The 20710-nt window shown below is 36.2% G+C and overlaps 1 protein-coding gene across 4 annotated transcripts in view; it reads left to right on the top strand.

The window, feature by feature from the left end:
- Positions 1–20710, top strand: part of UBR3 (ubiquitin protein ligase E3 component n-recognin 3) — a 119649-nt gene that overhangs the window by 41229 nt on the left and 57710 nt on the right. For 2 of the 4 annotated variants that reach the window (XM_063318210.1, XM_063318206.1), the window contains exons 9-24: positions 340–519; positions 1436–1569; positions 2300–2386; positions 3080–3145; positions 3240–3329; positions 4046–4174; positions 4263–4315; positions 6130–6263; positions 7661–7748; positions 8518–8657; positions 9143–9239; positions 10598–10739; positions 11150–11254; positions 12795–12968; positions 13170–13202; positions 14512–14972. In XM_063318210.1, the coding sequence (XP_063174280.1) occupies positions 340–519; positions 1436–1569; positions 2300–2386; positions 3080–3145; positions 3240–3329; positions 4046–4174; positions 4263–4315; positions 6130–6263; positions 7661–7748; positions 8518–8657; positions 9143–9239; positions 10598–10739; positions 11150–11254; positions 12795–12968; positions 13170–13202; positions 14512–14972 (2113 nt within the window). The remainder of the gene's footprint in view (positions 1–339; positions 520–1435; positions 1570–2299; positions 2387–3079; positions 3146–3239; positions 3330–4045; positions 4175–4262; positions 4316–6129; positions 6264–7660; positions 7749–8517; positions 8658–9142; positions 9240–10597; positions 10740–11149; positions 11255–12794; positions 12969–13169; positions 13203–14511; positions 14973–20710) is intronic. The other 2 variants (XM_063318208.1, XM_063318207.1) reach the window with 1 other exon arrangement.

The raw sequence follows: 20710 nt of genomic DNA, 5'->3' as shown, positions 1-20710 counted from the left end.
AGGTGCTGGTAACTAGGTAAGTGGCAGTTTATAGGGCCACCTGGCTTGTGTGCAGTTGAGTAGCATGTTTCCTAAGAGGGATCCTTAAGCCTTTCCCATCCAGTTATTCTTTGTGTCCCAGAAGCTGAAACTCTATTCCCTTCTCCTTTCCTTTCACTGAGGCTTGAAGAGTCAGAATCTGCTCCTAATAAAAAGAGAAAGAAAATGTTACACAAGTTACTCATTTACATATGCAGGGACCTTATTATGAAGAGGTTTACTTCTGCATTGTTGCTAGAGAGAGTCTTTATCTTATTTTTATGTCTTTAAAACATTGTTACCATTTGTTTTTACTTTTAGATGAAGAAAACAGTTTACATGTAGTTGTGAACTGTGGGGAAGCACTGTTAAAAAACAATACTTACTGGCCACTTGTCAGTGACTTTATCAATATCCTTTCACATCAAAGTGTGGCTAAGAAATTTTTGGAGGATCACAGGCTATTAGTAACGTGGATGAACTTTGTGTCATTTTTTCAAGGTGTGTGATGCTTTCATTACTATATGAATTACCTTTGACAAAACTTTTAAAAGGCATGCAGGGTTTTTATAATATTTTTCAAAAGTTCAGTTACAATCATTGAAATTGGCTACAGTTAATTGTAGTTTGTATTTTTGCACTTGGGTTTTGGGGAAAAGGGCATTAGCATTAAAGAAACACTATTTCTGAAAAAGAAAACCACAAATTAATGATGGTTTCATTAAAAACTCTGACTTCAAATAACTTTAAAATATTCCTTTATGAAATCATGCATTTGAGGGTTATTGGGATGCCTTATGAGATGAACTTTTACATTTGGGAAATTTAATCCAAATGAATGTGTAGAATGCCATCAGACTTTGGGCAGTAAGTCTCACTGAATTTAGTGAGGGTTACTTATGAGCAGAAATATATACATTTGTAATGGTTGTATGCTTAGGAAATTGGGAAGGCTATGAATTTGTGTAATTCAGCCTTACAGGTACATCTTAGATAAATGCTCCATTGGCAGCGATCTCTTCATCTCGCTGAGAACTAGCCTCCCCCTTTTAAACTTTGGATTTTCAATTTAGCTTATATAGCAGGGTGAGATACCGAGAAAGAGAATTTTGAAACTTGTTTATATGTTTTATTTAGTTCTTCAAGTATTGTGTGTATTGCAACTATTCCAAGATCGGTTTACAGTGAACATAGATTGTAATAAATTTTACAAAATAAAAGGGATTAAGCTTCTAATTTTCACTTTCTGCTTGGCCATCGTCTTTTGCTTTTGATGCTTGTCCCATGCACATTTGACAACTAACTTTGTTGCTTAATGCATCACTAAACTCTTTTTGTAAATAGCTAACAGTAGATTTATTGGAAACTACAGTATTATTTATAGTTAAAATGTACAATGTTGTCTCAATCTTTTAAGGCATGAATTTAAATAAAAGAGAACTTAATGAACATGTTGAGTTTGAATCCCAGACGTATTATGCTGCTTTTGCTGCTGAACTTGAGGCCTGTGCTCAACCAATGTGGGGCCTACTATCACACTGCAAAGTCAGGGTAAGTTGAGCTGCATTTTTTCTCTCTTGTGGTTATTCAGTGATTTGATATTTTTAAAAAGCGGTATGCAGTTCTGTCAAATCAAACACCATCCTGTGTTAGCTAATCTGTTGTGTCTTGTGATCCATTGGGCCAGTACAATATTGCACGCCAGTTGGCCTGAACATCTGGTCAGAAACAGCTGTCCATCCATAAGATGCAACCCTAAGAAATTCCAGTCAAGAATGGAGAGAATATAATTTATGGGAATATTGGCTAATCCCCAACATATGTGAAGGATGAGTCTACAGTTTTCTCTGTAGCATAACTTTGTTCCTTATTTTTCCTTAAGTCTGCTACACTTGCTTGCTTGCTTCCTTATTTCCAATTTTGGAAATGGCCTTTCCTTTAAATGCAAATCCTCTTTCTGTTCATGGAAGGAATTAAGAGAAAGGGAGGGGGGGTGACTTTTCCCGCTTCACCCTTTTCATGTGAAGCCCCCCTCCCTATCATCTCCATTAGTGTACAGAGGGTCCTTCCAGAGCAACCTTTCCAGCAACTATTAGGTAAGAACTAATGGAAAAATCACCTCTCCGTTTCTTCCCATGAGTGCTGCTCTGTAAATCCCAGGTACTTTAGGGGAAAAAAAGAAACATGGAAACCGCAGCCCTCCAGTTTACCTTTCTATGTCTTTCAAGTGCTACCAGCCTTTGTTTTTTTCATTCTGTGCAACATTTATAATTCATTTCAGGAGACGCAAGAGTACACACGGAATGTTGTTAGATACTGCCTAGAAGCACTTCAGGATTGGTTTGATGCAATCAACTTTGTAGATGAGGTGGGTATATCCTGTGTGTTTAATTTGATATTGAGTACTAAGAACTTTACTAAAATTCATTAGTATATTCCTATCAATTTTGGAATTAAAATTTCTGATTTTTTTTCTTTAGCCTGCATTTCTTGATTATCAATTCTCATTTGATTTCTTCTGCACAATTCAGAATTCTCTGCCCTCACAAATATGTGAACATTTCTGAAGTTCATTGGGATATGCTGAAATTTAGATGACTTTATTCTCAATATTCAATTAAAAACTTAGGTAATCAAGTTTTCAATAATATGCTTGTAATTGGAATTGATGGGCTGTATATGCAGGGAGCAGTTATATGTTGCAGGCCATAGACCATTAGAGGATGCTGTGAATCCTTTTGCCCAACTTGTGAAGGATCTTTGTCAATGACAAATATATTTGCAAAGTTTTTTTTTTCAAATATGTACAAAGCATTTATCCTTACTTGCCCACTGTTAGATTTTCCCTTTGAATTCATTTTTACATTAATGACTACTTCAAAGATACATTTATATTATGAGCTGTATATTTTAGAAAACACTGGTAAGATGGGACTCAGTAGCCTTGATCTGCAGGCCAAAATTGAATTCTGACTGTGAATATTTCCTCAAGACTGGAAAACTACTGTGATAATACCCAAATAGAATTTCTTACTAACAATCTAATGTCCTTTTGTTGCAGCCTACACCTAATCAGGTTACATTTCATCTCCCATTGCATCGCTACTATGCTATGTTTCTGAGTAAGGTAGGTAAACCATTTTTGCAGGGTAAGAATGGGCATACTGCAGGTAGATTTGTGGTTTATATCAGGATAAAATATGCACTTATTTTATTCATAGGCTGTTAAATGCCAAGAGCTAGATTTAGATTCACTTCTTCCAGACCAGGAGATGTTGATGAAATTAATGGTTCATCCACTTCAAATTCAGGTAAATATTTTTTTCTCTCAGCATACTGTAATATAAACTTTTGAGAATTAACAAAGAGTTATCACTGATGAAATTTATAGACATTCAGTTTGCCCTAGATTCACTGGGAGCAATTGATTTACAGCTGAATATGTGCTTTCAGCTGTCCAACGTGTATGTATTTATCAAGCTGTTGCCATTATGTCAAGAGCTTCTTCAGCTACCTATATTTCAATTTATGGTTTTGAGTGTTCACAGGGACCATAGTAAAAAAAGACAAATTGCTAGGTAATCTTAATGTGAGTTTACAAAGAACAAAAGCGAGAGAAAATGTTCAAAGGAAGTTAAAGAGAAGAACAATAGGCAAGGTACTGTCAGGACTACTGCTTTATTATTTTATTGAATTCTTAAATTTCCTCTAGGAGCTGAAGATGGCAATGATTGCAGTAAAATATAAGAAGACCCTTAGATATGTTGCTGCTTTCTTGAGATAGTATTGTTATAATATGTGGTAATAAAGCAGAACAAATATTTTGATAGGTTGAGGTTTAACAGTGCTGCAGAGGGCTAACACATCAGTCCTAGTGGAAGTCTGCTGCAAAAGCTATATAACTCAATAAAAAAATGTGTTCTCAGAAAATAATACACATAGTCAATAGATTATGTGTTTATTTAGAATTAGAGAATATGAAAATGAAAACATGGAAACTGTTTTCCTTTTTTTCCTCTTTTGGTAGGCAAGCCTTTCTGAAATTCATAGTAATATGTGGGTAAGGAATGGCCTGCAGATTAAAGGACAAGCCATGACGTATGTGCAGTCTCACTTCTGTAATTCTATGATTGATCCTGACATTTATCTGTTGCAGGTGGGTTAGTGCTCTCTTTGACTACATTGTTTAGTATTAGTACAGTTGAACATGATAACTAACATATATGTGTGCTTTTTCTTTTAAGGTTTGTGCTTCTCGACTTGACCCAGATTATTTCATTTCCTCAGTTTTTGAAAGGTAAGATGCTATTATTTTGTATAAAAATAGTCTATTTATTCTGCTTGTATACCACCAAACCAAAAAAGCCAGTTTGCAACAATCCAGTAAAACATCACCAGTTAAAACGTCCACAGTATACATTCTTAAAATTGTAAACAATACAGAGGGGAGGAAAAGAGTGAAACTACCTAGGCTGATCTAAGCATTTCAAAATAGAGCAACCATCCAAAGTTGGGCCAAACTCTTCACTTGCTCAGGAAGGCACATGATTATAGTCTGCTTTTGTATAACTTTGCCAGGCTTCTCCTTGCATTTTCAAACTCACCCAATCAGCAAGCAGCTCATTCAAGTCTTCCTTTCTGCAGTGCTCAGGAACAAATTTACCAGACTCATTCTGGGGGTAGCAAAGAAAGAATGATTCCATGGACTTCCATTTTATGGAACTTCCCACCATCAAAACAATGACCAGAGCCATCCTCAAGAAGAAACTTCTTAAGCCAGAAACATCTTAAGTTATTTCATGTCACTGCATAGTCTACTAGGTTTGTAGCCATCTCAGAAGCATTCTTCACAAATCCCCCCTCACTGACGTTGTGCAGAGCTGTGACTTGGTCTAACCCTTTAACACCCACCAAGCATTACAAATTGGATATTCATGCCTCTAAAGGATTTTCTGGATGTCAATCTTTGCAACTGATCCTTTCTCCTATATAGACACAAGAGGTTCTTTACAGCCTATTGGAATACATTCCTACATAGTTCTATGCAGACACTCCTTGCTTAGTGACCACAATTGGGACTGGCAACTCTGTCGCTAAGTGCTGCAGTCACTAAGTGGAAAATTATGTGACGGCAATGGACTTCTGCGTCACTTCCCATTTGGTTGTTAAGTGAATTGCCATGATCGTTAAGCGAGACATCACCTGACCATGACTTGCGATTTTACTTGTGTTCTCCATTAACTTTGCTTGTTGTAAGCTGGTTGGGAAGCATGCAAATGGTGACCACATGACTCTGGGATGCTGCAAAGGTCATAAATGCAAAGATTGGTTGCAAAACTATTTTTTTACACCATTGTAACTTTGAACGGTGACAAAACGAGGCAGTCAGTAAATGACGACTACCTGTATTCCATACTTTGATGCCTTCAAACATCAAATAATACATTTGTCAGAAGGTGTCTTTTGGTATGGTGTGAAGCAGGTATCCCAAGACAGAAGTTATTTTGACTGACAATTTCCTTTAGCGATACAGCCAACTTCTTCTAGGCTGGATTTTTTTTGTTTGTTTTTTTGCTCAGGATACCTTCATAGAGGCTCCTCCAAAGTTTCTTGTTCTTTGCAATGGAGAAAACCTAAAGAGAGAAACCCGGCAAGAGCGAATGTATCAGCAGACTTTAGTTATGTGATTTTCCTGCCTTCCTAGATGTTAGGAATGCTTAGCCCGTACTTGCCCTCTTCACCAAATTGGAAGAAACCTTCAAAGTATGTGAGCAGAGTTCCACTTTTTGTAGAGAGTGTTGCGGTGGGGGAAAGTACAAGACCCGGTCCAAGAAGCTTTAGAAAAGGATAGCATAAAATGGATGCTGATATTGAAAGCTTGCAAATCAAGCTAACAGTGTTGTTTGCGGCCTAATTCTTTATAGAATGTTCAGAGTATGTTATACATAAGGCTATTTTAGCAGGTCTCTAACTCTAATTTTCTACAGGTCTACAACCCTCTCAAGTTGTTAGCAATAGTAGATTTTTGGATCACATGAACTCCCAGGTTTCTTCCAACCCTTACATTCTATGATTCTAAATTCGTTTTTGTTTTCTTTTTTACCCCTATAGGTTCAAGGTGGTTGATCTCTTAACAATGGCGTCACAGCACCAGAATACAGTACTAGATTCAGAGCATGAGAGGTCAATGTTAGAAGGCGCTTTAACATTTCTTGTCATTCTTTTAAGTCTACGTTTACATTTAGGTGAACTTGCAGTCTTTTCTTCTATGCTTTAGTTTCAGCAGTTTATGTACACAGATGTGTATAACACAGACTTTAATTCTGAATTATTTGGGGGACAGATAATTGGTAGAAATCACAGCCACAAACTATTTGGTAACCATTTATTTTCTTATTTCTTGCAACCTTGGTCAAATACATGTTGTTAATTTTTTGTAAATGATTGCTATATTAAAGGCATAGTTAAGGAAGCCAACTTAAAATTCTTAAGTTGAGTGCCACAATGGCAGAGGTACTGTCCTGTTACATTTCATGGGATTTGTTTCCAGGTAAAAGTGTGTAGCATTTTCTGCTTCCACCTTCTCTTTCCATTTTTCTAGTAATTTTTAATCCAAAAGCAAAAATGTCCCAAGCAGGCAAAATAAAAAAAACAAGCCTCACTCTGTTATTTCCTCTTATTATCTTCTTGTTTTAGCCACAGTATCATATCTCCATGACAGCTAAATGTCACAGTCTAAGTCTTTTGTTACTCAGAACCCTCTAATTGCATGCGCTCTTTAAAGATAGATAACAAGCTTTCCCACGCCAGGCTATTCTCTTTTATTAGCTTAGTAAAGAATTATATCAAAGCACTTTCGTCAAAAGTAAAAATAGTAAAAATTAAAACAGAAAAATAAGAAATAAAGACTGTCCTCTTAGCTGTTTAAAACTTTCTTAGATCTTCTCTTAATTAATTTTTTTGCCAATAAGTCTTGAGTCTTTAACTCAAAGTCTCTCTTGTATTTTTTGTAATCTTGAAATAAGGTTTAACTCATTGCAAGGAGTCTTTGCTGCAGAAGGAAATCTCTCTTCATCTGTAATTAATTACTTCCTAAAGTGATTAAGAGATGGGGAAAGTAAGGCTGTAAATGTCCATATCAGCTGTGGTGCAGCTAGGAGCACAGATGGAAGCCCAGGGCTCCCGGCAGCTCAACTCCTGATCTAGCTGCAAAAACTTTCCCATTTCAGCAGTTTAATCAGAAGGAACTGCTGTCCGGAATGCACGTGGTTTCTCTCTCGATCTCCCTTTGATCCAGGAAGAGAAAAGCTGGCCAGAAATTGCCTTCCAGCTGGTGTGTGCTTTGGGGAGCTTCAGACCACCATTCCCCACCAGAAGCAACTCCTGGAAGAGTTCCTTAAGAGCTTCATTTTTTTTCCCTTCAATTCCCCCACTACTGTGTACCCGGAGATAGACAGACAGACAGACAGACAGACAGACAGACAGACAGACAGACAGACAGACAGACAGACAGACAGACAGACAGACAGATCTGAAGACCATTTTAAACAGGTTTATCATTTAGTGGGAAATTTGTATATCAGACACAAATCTTTTATTTCATACTTTGTGATTATGTTAATTTCTCTTTCAATTTTTCTAGGCATGACAGATGATGAGATTTTAAGAGCTGAAATGGTAGCTCAGCTCTGCATGAATGACAGAACTCACAGTTCTCTACTGGACCTTATATCCTTGTGGTACATGAAATTATTTGATTAATGATTTCAGGCATTCTGCTTACCTTTGCTTTACAAATAGAACTTTTTTGAATTTACATTAGCTATATCAGGTTCATCCTTATTTGTGGCTAAGTTTTACATACAAAAATCACATTATTCTTGGAATAAATATTAAATTTTTGTCATATTACCAGGTTGGCAAAAAACTGTCAGCAAGACAAGTCGTTCTAGCTTTGGTGTACTGTTGGAAATCTATCACACTTTATCCTCCCTTCTATCATATTGGGTTTCTAAAGGAGGGACATGAGATTTAAAACTAGTGTGTATTTTGCCATTTAGGAAAAATTGCCTTGTCCTCACTGGGCCTTGCATTCTGGGTAGGGATAGCAAGGACCAGGACAAATAAGAAATAAACACATTTTATGTTATTGGCTGTTGGAAACGTATGCTTAAATCTGTATAAAAGTTATGTAATGTGTACAAGAACCAGAAGGGTGCAGTATACCATTATTATTCTAGTGATGTAAATTTCTGTATTTAAAGATGTAGTACAAATTTAATTCCTGTAATCCCCATAAAAGAGTGAAATGTAAAATTAGAATGGGATTCAAATCTTATGATCTAATAGAGACCTCTTGTGGTGAAATTCAGCATTTGTACCAGTTAATGGTGATCCGTTTTCCCCCCCCTAAACAGTTAAATACAATGTTTATAGGCAAATCTTGCTACAGAAAAGATTCTCATAATGATCGCTATTATCTTAACCCAATGATAACATTCCAGAAAATCCTAATCCTAAAAGTGGCATTATTCCTGGAAGTTTAAGTTTTGAATCAATGTTGTCTGCTGTGGCTGATTTTAAAGCCCCTGTATTTGAGCCGGGGGGTTCCATGCAGCAAGGAATGTACACGCCTAAAGGTAGGATCAAATGTATTAATGTACATCTGCAACATATTTCAGGCATTCTAAAAAGCTCAGAAATGCTTCTATTTCATTTTTAAAACTAGTTGCGTAGTATAATATATAATTGAATGATATGTGCTTTTCCTTTCTTAATCACTTGATTTAAACAAGTAAGTGATATGGTGCCTTTTAACATGTAAAAAACATTAATAGAATGGATAATGTTAATTTTAATCTTAGAGAAGAAAGGTGGTGATAATAGAGGTTGTTTGTGAGAAAAAACAAAGTTCTTTCTGTTACTGATCTACAGTATCTATATAGATATACATAGATATATATTTTCAAACACACTTGTGTATATACACACACAGTAATACTCTACACATATAAATACTGTTTTAAAATTAAATTATGAATGTGTACACATTATGAATTATAAAATTATGAACATGAAATGTTCATAATTTAACATTTAATATATTCTGCCTCTTTCCAAACAGCTGAGGTCTGGGATGAGGAATTTGACCCAGTCATGGTAATTCTCCGAACTGTTTACCGCAGAGATGTACAGTCTGCGATGGACAGATATACAGCATTGTAAGTGGAATATATTCTGAGCCGTAAGAAAGGAAGACCGTTATATAACAGAAATAGGAAGCTGTTGACCATTTGGAATCAACAAGAATTGTTTTTATTTGTTGATTGATTAAACACATTTGTACGGCCACCCGACTCCCACATGGTGACTCCGGGCAGCATACAGAATGAAAATCCACAATATAAAAAAACCATCGACCCCCCTGCCCCCCTGTGGTAGCTACAAACACAATTAAGTTTCTGTTTAGGTGCCTTTTTAAAAAATTGAACGAGACCAGAAAACAAAACAAGAGCTGCAGAATTTGGTGGATAGAAAGAGAGAGGTTTCTTTAATATTTACTTAGAACAAAATAGTTTCAGAAAATACGTTTTCTTAATATAGGGTTGCCAATTAAAAATGACCATCTTCAGCTAATGTATGAATTTTTAGTGTATCTGTTAACACTGGTTCATTAGCAGCAGTGTCCTGTTTATTCAGGAAAAGTATTTTTTTTTCGAAAGGGGATCAGTACATTTAAAATAAATAATAAATTGCCTAAGGCACAGGGCAATTAATATATCACCGTTGCATGTCCAATGAAAAGACTTGCCAAACTATCCCTCCTTGTGTTTATAAAACATAGATAACTCTACATTTTGTATCAGAAAGTAATAATAATTATGATTCTCCATATTGGGGGTTTATGTTAGTGCCAAACTTGGATGAGCAAATTGGGAAGAGCTGCAATCTGCTTCTTAATATAGTGGGATCTTCCTTGTGGTCAAACCAAGAACTAGAGCAATAATCTGTGAATATATGCAGGATTCAGTATTGCATATTGAATCAGTTTTCCCTGGGACATAATCAAGAGAAAATCCATTGGTGTGGATAAGCTTTAAAAGCTGATCAATATTTATATACTGTTTCAATTTAGCCAGGGAAAAACTGCTTTATTTACAGATTATGTCAAGTTACCCCTTATTAGGGTAATACATAGCAGTTATATGTATACTTTTAGCTTTTTACCGGTAAAAATTTTATGAAATGTATGGTTCCAAGCCAGAGTTGTTTTTACTGCTTCAGTTTCTTAAAATGACATGTCAAAATGATGTATCACCTGCCATCTTTCACGAATATATAACCTTTTCCTTTTTTAGTGAATTGAATAATGTGTTCCTTCAGGCCAAGTAAAATAAGATTGGAAGTCAGCCTTTTGAGTTTCTTCTTTCCTCAGTCTTCCATTCCTTTTTCTCCTCCAACTCTTGCAACCCTAATAAAGATACTAATAGCTTTAAAAAATGGTCTAAATTCAAATGTATAGTTATTCCTCATTCTTACAGGTAAAGAATATTCAATGTAGAATTTCTCTCTTTTACAGTTTAAAACAGAGTGGAAAAGTCCATGGAAATCCGTGGCCTCCCTACAAGAAACGAACACATTTGCACCCAAGTTACAAAGGACTCATGAAACTCCTGCATTGCAAAACTTTACACATTGTACTGTTCACTCTACTCTATAAGGTACTATTGGAAAGGCTGGGATCAAGAATTTGAAACTAAAAATTCCTTTCAACATTGTTTAAGTTTTGTGTAAAAAAGTATAACTTTCATTACCACTTTTTATTAGGTTACATTTTTTCCTTCTTTTCAATTGTATTTCCAAAGGAGAAACTGAACACAAATACATATATTAAAGCTTACTGGTGTGTATGTATTTTTTTCAGTTAGCTCTTTTTAAAAAAAAAAAAAAAGTATACATATCCTTACAATAAAAGCGTTTTTCTGGTTGTGGCTGGGGTTTCATGTAAGTGCCAACATTCATTCATACATTTGGTTATTGAATTCTGAATGGGAAAGTTTTTTTTCCTGAAGTCTAAATTGGAAAAGTTTAGAGCGTGAAACAAACAGTGTATTTCTTTACTTTGTTTTAGATATTAATGGACCATCAAAATTTATCAGAACATGTCCTTTGCATGGTTTTATATTTGATTGAATTGGGACTGGAGAATTCTTCTGAGGAGGAATCTGATGAAGAAGTAGGTGCTAAGTTAAGCATTCTTAGATAGAAAACAAGTGGGTCTTTTACTGAAATGATACCGAATGTTGAGCTTTTGTTCAGGCTTCCATCCACTCCATTCCATTTTTCTCCAGCTTTCTTTCTTCCCCTCTTCATCTTACATTCTGCCATATTCTCTGCCCACTGAGCATGTGTTTCTGTAGATACGTTCTTTGTCCTTGTATGGGTTTTCTTCTGTGCCTGGAATGAAGACCCAGTTTCAGTTGTGTGAAATTTAAGTTCTCCATTGAGAAATTAAACCTTCAATTGTGAGGGTATCTTAAAAATAATTTCTTTAATGTGAATGTGAAAGTGTCCTCGTACATGGAAATTTTTACTTTATTCCTTCACTCTTCCATACATACTCTCCTGTTCCAGCCTTTCCATTCTGTTTTCTTCTGCCACAGTTGTTGATTTATCCCCATTCAAGTCAACCTATATTTCATGTTACTGAATTATTATGGGAGAGTTTTTAATTACTCCTACAAAATTGTGCTATTTGCAAAGATTGGGGTTATCCCACATCTGCTAATATCCTTTTTGTGTGTATGGCTGGTGTGATTTTAGTTCTATTTCTGCAACACGGGAAATCTTAAAATATGTACTAACTTATGCCCTTGTGATGCATTTTATTTTTAGAGATTTATTTTATATGTTTCTCTGGTTGAGTAAAGATAGATGGATTTAAAGGGTGAAGTAAGCTCAAAGGAGAGGTAATATAGCATGTCAGCTGAAAATGGGTATTTTAGCCCAGCTAGTCTTGTGCAAGTTATTTCTCAGTCTCCACTTACCAGGCATAGTATAGGAATAGCAGTAAATCACAAATGTCTTTGATGAGTTAGAAAAAAACATGTATATGACAGCCAGGAAAGGTTGCTGACCTTGGTGTATGGAAGTATGAAGTCCATGGGATTGCTATCTTAGTTTTGGGGGATTGCATTTATGTATAATACTAGATTAGGATTTTTTAAAAAATAGGGTATTGAATGGGTTATAATAACCATAATAAAATGCTAAGACATAATATTCACATTAAGTTAAAAGAACAATCTATGATAATAATGTGACACTTGAATGAAGTAAAAGAATTGTGTGCTCAGGTTTTCTGAGTACTTGGTAAAGCTGGATAATAAAAGCTAGGGCTATGCAACCCATTTGGAGACTTCACTTTGTTAGCGATCCCAAGAGAAGTATATCCTGGACAATTCTCAAAATCTTTGAAGTAGCCATGCTAAGTCTTTGAGAGGTCCAGCCACTTCAAAGACGTCTCTCCAAATGTTTTGCACAGCATGAATGAGTATAAATTCTATCTTCAACATACTTTTTTTTCAAAAAATATCCTTAGAATTGGTCTATATTTTTTATTATTAAACTAGGTACATGGCTGAATAGAGACTAGGTGTTTTTACATGCTGAAGTCGATAAAAGTTAATTTCTAACGTATATTCATCATTTGTGCTGATTGCATCCTACTACTACATGTTGATTGCTGGTTTCACGTGTTATGGTTGATACACTAGGATTCCATGGGAGGCCAAGAACGTTGCCATGATAGCTGGTTTCCAGGGAATAATTTGGTGTCTAACATGCGACACTTTATTAACTATGTGCGGGTACGAGTACCGGAGACAGCTCCAGAGGTGAAAAGAGAGCCACCTGCAAGTACAAGCTCTGATGGCTTAGCAACTTCTCAGGTAAAGTAGAGACCTCTTTTTCTGGGTTACTGTAGTAATTTTAGATGTCTGAGTTTGACATAGATTTTAATCTTTTTATAGGGAGTTCAAGTAAGCTCTGCTTAAAGTATATTTTTCTCTATAACTGTCTACATATCTGCTATTTAGCAATATGATTCTCAGGGATTTTTTAATATCCTCCTTTTTCCTCCAACCTACCAGAATCCAAGGCGATTTAAAGGACTCCAAAGAGAGGTAGATTTGTGTGTATTTTGTACTCTAATGCAATGTTGCTTTAACTACGCTGAACCTAACATTATTGCACTTCCATAGTCCTTTCAAAACACTGAGAAATATTAGTCCTTGAAATATTCTGATGATTGTATTAAAAGATATATGAGTGTAGTCCTTGGGTCTGGTTCAAGATTCATTATGCCAGCTGCCAGAAATAATAGGTAACCTCTTAATGGAATACAGTATATGCTAGCTTGCTTTGTTTGAGTGCAGTATGTGTGAATTTTTTGCTGAAGTATTGCTAATGTTTAATAATTTTGCTGTTTAGCTTCCCCCTTTCTCAATAAACTTAGGCTTTGTACTGTTAAAAATCATTTGAGTTATAAAATTATTCATCTTCGTGAACAAATTATTTTGTTTAAATGTTTTATAACTAATTCATAATTGGGTGCTACCTTCTCATATGGAGGAATTTAGAAGATCTAAACTATGGTCTTTTTTCTAATGTAAAATGAGTATACCTTCTTAAATGTTATTAGCAGTTGAGACTATGATAAAAAATAAATGCTTAAATGGATGGCAAGTATCCTACTCTAGTTTTTTTTTTTTTTTTTTTAAATCCATTCAATCATGTCTGATTCTGAGAGACTGCCTGGACAAGTCCCTGCAGTTTTCTTGGCAAGATTTTTCAGACGTGGTTTGCCATTGCCTCCTACCTAGAGCTGAGAGAGAGTGACTGGCCAAGGTCACCCAGCTGGCTTTGTGCCTTAGGTGAGACTAGAACTCATGGTCTCCCAGTTTCTAGCATGATGCCGTAACACTATACCAAACTGGCTCTCAGCTTATGGATTAGATCAGTGTAAATGTAGAAGGCTTGCTCCAGAAGAGAAAGATGGGATAGAACAATTTGACCCTTCTGCTGATTGCATTATCTGGTGTAGCATTTGAGAGAATTATGTACATATTAGCCTTACAGAGCATGTAATTCATTTTAGTTGCATTTGCATATAATGCTTAGCTAGGATTTTTGAAAAAGCATTGTTTAACAAGCTATTATGGCCTCATTCACACACAGTGCTAAACAGTTATATGTTAGTTTCCATTTCATGCTAAACCAAGCACAAGCATAGAACAGTATGGTTTAATGTTATATATAAAGCATGCCTTTCAGATTACAGTATTTTTCAATTGCCAGTTTCATTTTGTTTTAGATTATACTAAAATAGCAAATAAATAAGAATTCTTTTGAGGATGTTTTGTTGCTGCTGCTAAAATATTTTATTAAAAATGGTTCTGTTATCTAATGCAATGTTCATATTTTACTTTTAAGAATTCAGGGACTGCACAAGTGTTCAGTTTGGTTGCAGAGCGTCGAAAGAAATTTCAGGAGATAATTAATCGCAATACTACTGAAGCCAGTCAGGCTGTTCGACCAAAGTCTTCAATGAAATGGTCTGCTCCTGGTGCAACTCCTCAACTAACAACAGCAATCTTAGAAATCAAAGAAAGCATATTATCTTTGCTTATTAAGCTTCATCATAAATTGTCAGGAAAGCAAAACTCATACTATCCTCCTTGGTTAGATGACATGGATACTTTAATTCAACACGAAAACCCAAAATATTTTCATGGGGATGGAATGACTGCTGTAGAAAGGATTTTATTAAAAGCTGCTTTTCAAAGCAGATTAAACAAACACATCATTGAAGAAATATGTAGAAGAGTGACTCCAACTGTGCCACCAAAAAAGATTAGTCCAGCAGAGAAGAAAACTTTGGACAAAGAAGAAAGGTAATTTTTTGAAATGTTGGCAAGAGAAGCATGGTGTAATTATTCTGTGCTTAAACTGTTAATGTTGCCTTATTCCGCATTTGAAAACGTCTTACAAAGAAGTGGGTTGTAGGTAAGACCTTATTATGGGTAATACAAGCCAGGATCTAACTTAATCATGATTTTAGAATTAAAATCCTTCCAGTAATTGGCGAGTTTGTCCTTTTCAGATGATAATAAAATCTAAGTTTCCTTAAAATATATTTTAATGCATTTCCACCATTACAGCTCTTAGTGGGATCTGACAATATACAAATAAAACCAGGTATATTTACTTTCCCACAAAATATTAATGGCATACCTGATTCAGATGGAAAGCAATTTCTTAAACCCAGCATGAGAGTAGAATACAAATTCTCTCAATATAATATTCCTTTTAATGCCACTGTACCCTACCCTTCTGAATCTGGTCATGAGTGGTTTCATTAATTAGAAGCAAAATTAAAAATTATTTGAAATATTTAGTAGTTTTGAATGATGGAAAAAGATATAGTGAAGCCAAAGCAAAAAAAAAAAAGACAAGAAATGGGCCCCTGCGTGTGTGTCTGTGTGTGTGTGTTTATTTCAGTTAAAGGTAAATCCTATGTCTGATCCAATAGGTAACCACATTGTTAATGACCATCTAGTAAAATGCAGGAATGTAGAAAGGCACGTGAACATCAGCAGAAATTTGCTGACTGGCTCTGGGCTGTCAAGACTTGTGCTAAATGTCCACTGGCCTGGAACAGAAGTAAATACATAATGGAAGTGTGGTTGGTCAGGGTGCAGAGAAGAGTCAGATGAATTAGAAGCAGATGTCTAGTTAAAAATAGGTAAAGTTTAAGATCCATGGTAGCAAATTTCTTGCATGAAATGGTTGCCTGTGCATGAACATATGATGGCAACATGGTAACTGGACTTTAAATGTGACTGCACAAGGAATGGTGCCTTACTAAAGCAGTTTTGGCAGCCTTCCAGTAGGCTGAGGACTATCATGTTTGAATTGGCCTTGAAAAGAATTATACAGGTGGTTCTCACTTAATGACTACTTGTTCAGTGACCATTTGAAATTATGATGGTGCTGAACGAGTGGTATTTACTACTGGTCCTTAATGACAGTCACAGTGTCCCCATGGTCACGTGATCTCCATTTGCGACCTTCTTTGCTGGCTTCCTACAAGCAAAGTCAATGGGGAAGCCTGCAGGAGGTTGCAAATGGCGACCATACGACTTTGCACTTCATGATGTTGCGGATTTGCTTAACAACAGCAACTGGAAGCACAAGCATTTCTGTTGCTAAGCAGTGCAGTCATGTGATGTCATGCTTTATGACCGTGTCGCTTATCAACAGAAATTCTGGTCCCAATTACCATCATTAAGTGAGGACTACCTGTAATTGCTTGCTGAATTGAAAATAAGGCAAAGAAGGCCTCCAGACTGTGAATTAATAATATGTATAGATTCATATAGGGACATGGTGGTGCTGCGGGTTAAACCGCTAAGCTGCTGAGCTTGCCGATGGGAAGGTCGGCAGTTCGAATCCACGTGACAGGGTGAGCTCCCGTTGCTAGTCCCAGCTCCTGCCAACCTAGCAGTTCGAAAACATCCAAATGTGAGTAGATTAATAGGTACCGCTTCGGCGGGCAGGTAACGGCGTTCTGTTTAGTCATGCTGGCCACATGACCACGGAAGTGTCTATGGACAAAGTGTCTTTGGCTGTGAAACGGAGATGAGCGCTGCCCCCTAGAGTCGGACACAACTGGACTTAATGTCAAGGGAAACCTTTACCGTTACTTTTTATAGATTCATATAAAAACATATGTTGCTGTAAAAAACCTCCTCCAAAACCCAGTCCCCCAAAAGGACTTTATTAAATCTAGGTAAAGCATCTTTAAAATACAGAATTGATCTTTTAAGGAATACTTTTTGTATATGTATTTGTATATGTTCCTTTGAGTCAATCTTGACTACATAGACAAGTCGCTGCAGTTTTCTTGGCAAGGTTTTTCAAAAGTGGTTTGCCATGGCCTCCTTTCTACAGCTGAGAGAGAGGGCCTTACCCAAAGTCCCCCAACTGGCTTTGTGCCTAAGGTAGGACTAGAATTCATAGTCTCCCAGTTTGTAGCCCAGTGCCTTAACCACTACACTAACTGGCTCTTAAGGAATAGTTACTGATAGGCCCTGTCCTTGGAGAGAAGAAGACTAGAACAGAATTGAATCTGCCTATCCGGTGACAACATCTCAAGGAGACCTGTTAAGAGTTTTTCCTTTCTCTGAAGTGAGGGTGATATGGCTGATGTGAGAGGCCTTCTCTGTGGTATCCTCACACGTTAGAATGCTTTAGCCCAGCAGTTTGTAAAGCTTATTCCCTTTTGGTTTTTAGAAGATTTTTAAACAGCTTTTAACCAAAATGATGAAAAACAACAGTAATAACAATTCTTCCCTAAGACTGACACCAATAAAATTTACCTAGAGTTGAAGGCTTTCAACTCTAGGTAAATTTTATTGGTGTCAGTCTTAGGGAAGAATTGTTATTACTGTTGTTTTTCATCATTTTGGTTTATTTCTTTTGAAGCTTTTACAATATTAATGTGTTGTAAGCCTCCCAGAGTATTTTGAGTTCAGTTCAGAACTCTAAAATAAATACATCTCAATCCCTTGTCTAGCAGCTTTCAGATGTATCAGTTATTGCTGTGGTCTTATCAGCAGTGATATGAAGAAACTTAATGTAAGTGTTTTTTAATTTTGTCATTACAACAGAATATTATCCAAAATTGAAAAACAGAAATGCCAGAGAGAGAAGCAGAGTGATTTTATTTGTTGTTGATTCATTCGATAGGTTAGGCCTTCAAACACGAGTATTTTTTAAGACCACTGGTGTTTGGAGGGACAGTTAGAATATTTTGCCAAGATGGCACAAAGATCTGGCATGGCAATTTAAAAATTCTTCCCTATAGCAGGAATATATCAAGTGTCTGCAGCTCTGAAAATATTCCAGATGAAAATCATAGTACATATATGAGAACTTCCAATCTTTAGAAAGAGTGCGATCTGAATTTGTAAAAACTATTTTAGTGATGTCATGCTGTGTTTCCAGTGTAATGCTGTAAGTAGAAAGGGGGCCAGTACATAAAAGCTAGTTTCCTGAAACAAAGTAGTGGATGAAAAGATTCTAGTAAAGATTCACTGTTGATACCCCCTCCCCCACCCCCAGATATATAAAAACTAAAGACACATAAAACAACAAATAAGGCTTGAATTGGAGAAGAGTCTTTACATGAGAACTCTTAAATACAATCCTATTGAATCTGTTGGACAGAAGATTCAGGGAAGCACTTTGAACAGATCTATGTTGTCCATATGAGTATGCTCAGGTAGCCACAGTCAGTCATGTTGGGCTGCTTGCATTACAGAGGTGTATACTGTACCATGAAATTATATCCCTCTGCTAGCTAAGTTCCCAGGAGGGGTTGAGAGAGATGTGAGTTTCCCTGAAAAATTTGAATTGGAAAATTTCCCAACACAAATGGGTACATTTTAAGTAACCATATTTGTCCCAGTATCCATAGCTTGAACAGGTTTATAGTCAGTGTTATTTAATGTGCTAAATATACATCTAGCCTATTGTCTGTGGTTTGAATATTACATTCAAAGAAACCAAAAGCTTTCATATGGGGAGAAAAAATATTTTAATGAGAACGTTGAAAACAGTATTGGGATAGAATAATATGCAATTGCTGTGTATTTTTATGTTCTGTTTTTTTGATGATCACCTGAAAAGCAAACACCATACAATTTCAATATAGCCAAACTTGCACAAAATGGAAAATTTTCCATGGAAAATTGGGTTCCCAGAGCACAAAGCCACATTTCTGATCTGAGGCATATGATACAGAAGTTCTTTGAAGACCTATGCCAATAGAGAACAGGTTGTAGCAACATGGTGTGCTAAATCTTTTGTAGTATGTAAAATCATTGCACAGACATAAATACCTAGTATAGACTTGATTTGTTTCACTGAACATGAATCACAATAAAGTTTTATCTGTCAATGCTGCCTGCAGCTGCCATCTATCAGCCAGGAAGTTGAGAAGCTCAGCTATTGTTGTTGATGCTAGAAGAAAAACCTGGCAAAAAGAGGCTGGATGACCTATTTTCTAGCTTATTCATCTTAGGCAAACTTGGCATTGCCTGCAGAATTTGTTGCTATAGGAACTAAGGCACAGAGAAGAATTCAGCTGGGTTGCTTTGTAATGCTTTCAGTCTTTCTGTCTGGAGACCCTTGGGGCATTGCGGAAAATTACTGAGTTGTACTGATTCTGTCAGTTTGTTTCTGTCTCCTTATTAAGGGTCTCTATTTACAGTTAGCCTGTTTAACAAAGGCATATTGGAGAGATATATCTTGGGAAAACATGAGTTGTCTCATATTCTTGATACAAGCTTCCTTTGAGTGATTACAGTTTACTTGTGTGTTGAAAACACGTTTAGTCCCCTTCCCATTTGATACCTCACAAGGGTACTATTCCAATTTGTGGGCACTGTTTTTTTAGTTGTATACAAAGTGTCCTTATTTTTTTAATATGTTTTGTTTTATTGTATTCTATATTGTCTTGAATTATAGAATATGTAGTTACACAGTTGGAAGGGCTCGTTTAGACCAATAACCAATCCCCTCTCAGTGCAAGAATCCAAATTTAAACAGCCACAATAAAACCCAATCCAGTCATTGTTTAAACACCACAGGGAATGGATGTCCACTGCTGTATTGTGCCCTCTAGGATGACAGAGTCTTGACATTCTTTCACATATTTCAGAGAGTGCTCTCAGATCTACCACATTCTTCTGTTTTTTTCCTGGTCCTTGTAATGGTATGTGGGAATGACCTTGGGAGAGAGGAGGGAGAGCCACAGCAGACAACCAGCATGTAAAAGGTATCTTAGCCCACAGAAGGAGGGAGGGCATGGGAAACATTTCAGAAGGGACCCTCCCTGGCTTTCCGGAGAGTAAAAGGAAAGGAGGAGAGAAATACTTTCAGTCTTGCAAGCTTCTGTTAATGTAATCTTTCAGTAAAGATGGAGCTAGTACTCCTGGTTGTGCTTCTTGCCTGGACTACCTTGCAGGGCTAACAATCCTTCAGTCTCATAGGACTTAATTTCCTTTATCATCCTCATTGCATTTTTCTGAATCTGGTCCAGTTCTCTAAAGCATGGTGCCCAGAACCTAATATTGTTAGGCGGGCATAATATTATTTATTAATTTATGAACTGTATTCAGTATATGTGGCAATCCACTGACAGAGTAACTCTTGAGTTGTTAACTGATGCAGAGTAAATGGAACTATTATTCCTCATTATTTGAAAACTGTATTTCAGTTGATGTAGCATTTGTCTTTTTTTGTAGACACTTCCACTGCTGTCTCATATTCAGGTTAAAATCAAGTGCTATTCTGAGTTCTTTTGCACAGGTGATATTACCAAGCCACATATCTCCTGTCTTATACTTGTGCATTTGATTTGTTTTTAAGTGAAGAACTTTGTATTTATAGCTATTAGAATTTATTCTGCTATTTTAAGCCAATTTTTCAAATCTATCAGATTGTTTTTATTTTGTTAGATTTTATTTTTTATTTAAAAAAGGGAAGAGAGAAGAACTGGAAAACTATAGGCAGGTTAATTTAACATCTGTACTGGGGAAGTTACAAAAGCAAATTGTCAAGCAGC

Source organism: Candoia aspera, chromosome 1, assembly GCF_035149785.1.
Source record: "Candoia aspera isolate rCanAsp1 chromosome 1, rCanAsp1.hap2, whole genome shotgun sequence".
NCBI classification, from domain to species: Eukaryota; Metazoa; Chordata; class Lepidosauria; order Squamata; family Boidae; genus Candoia; species Candoia aspera.
This window is presented reverse-complemented; position numbering and strand designations above follow the sequence as displayed.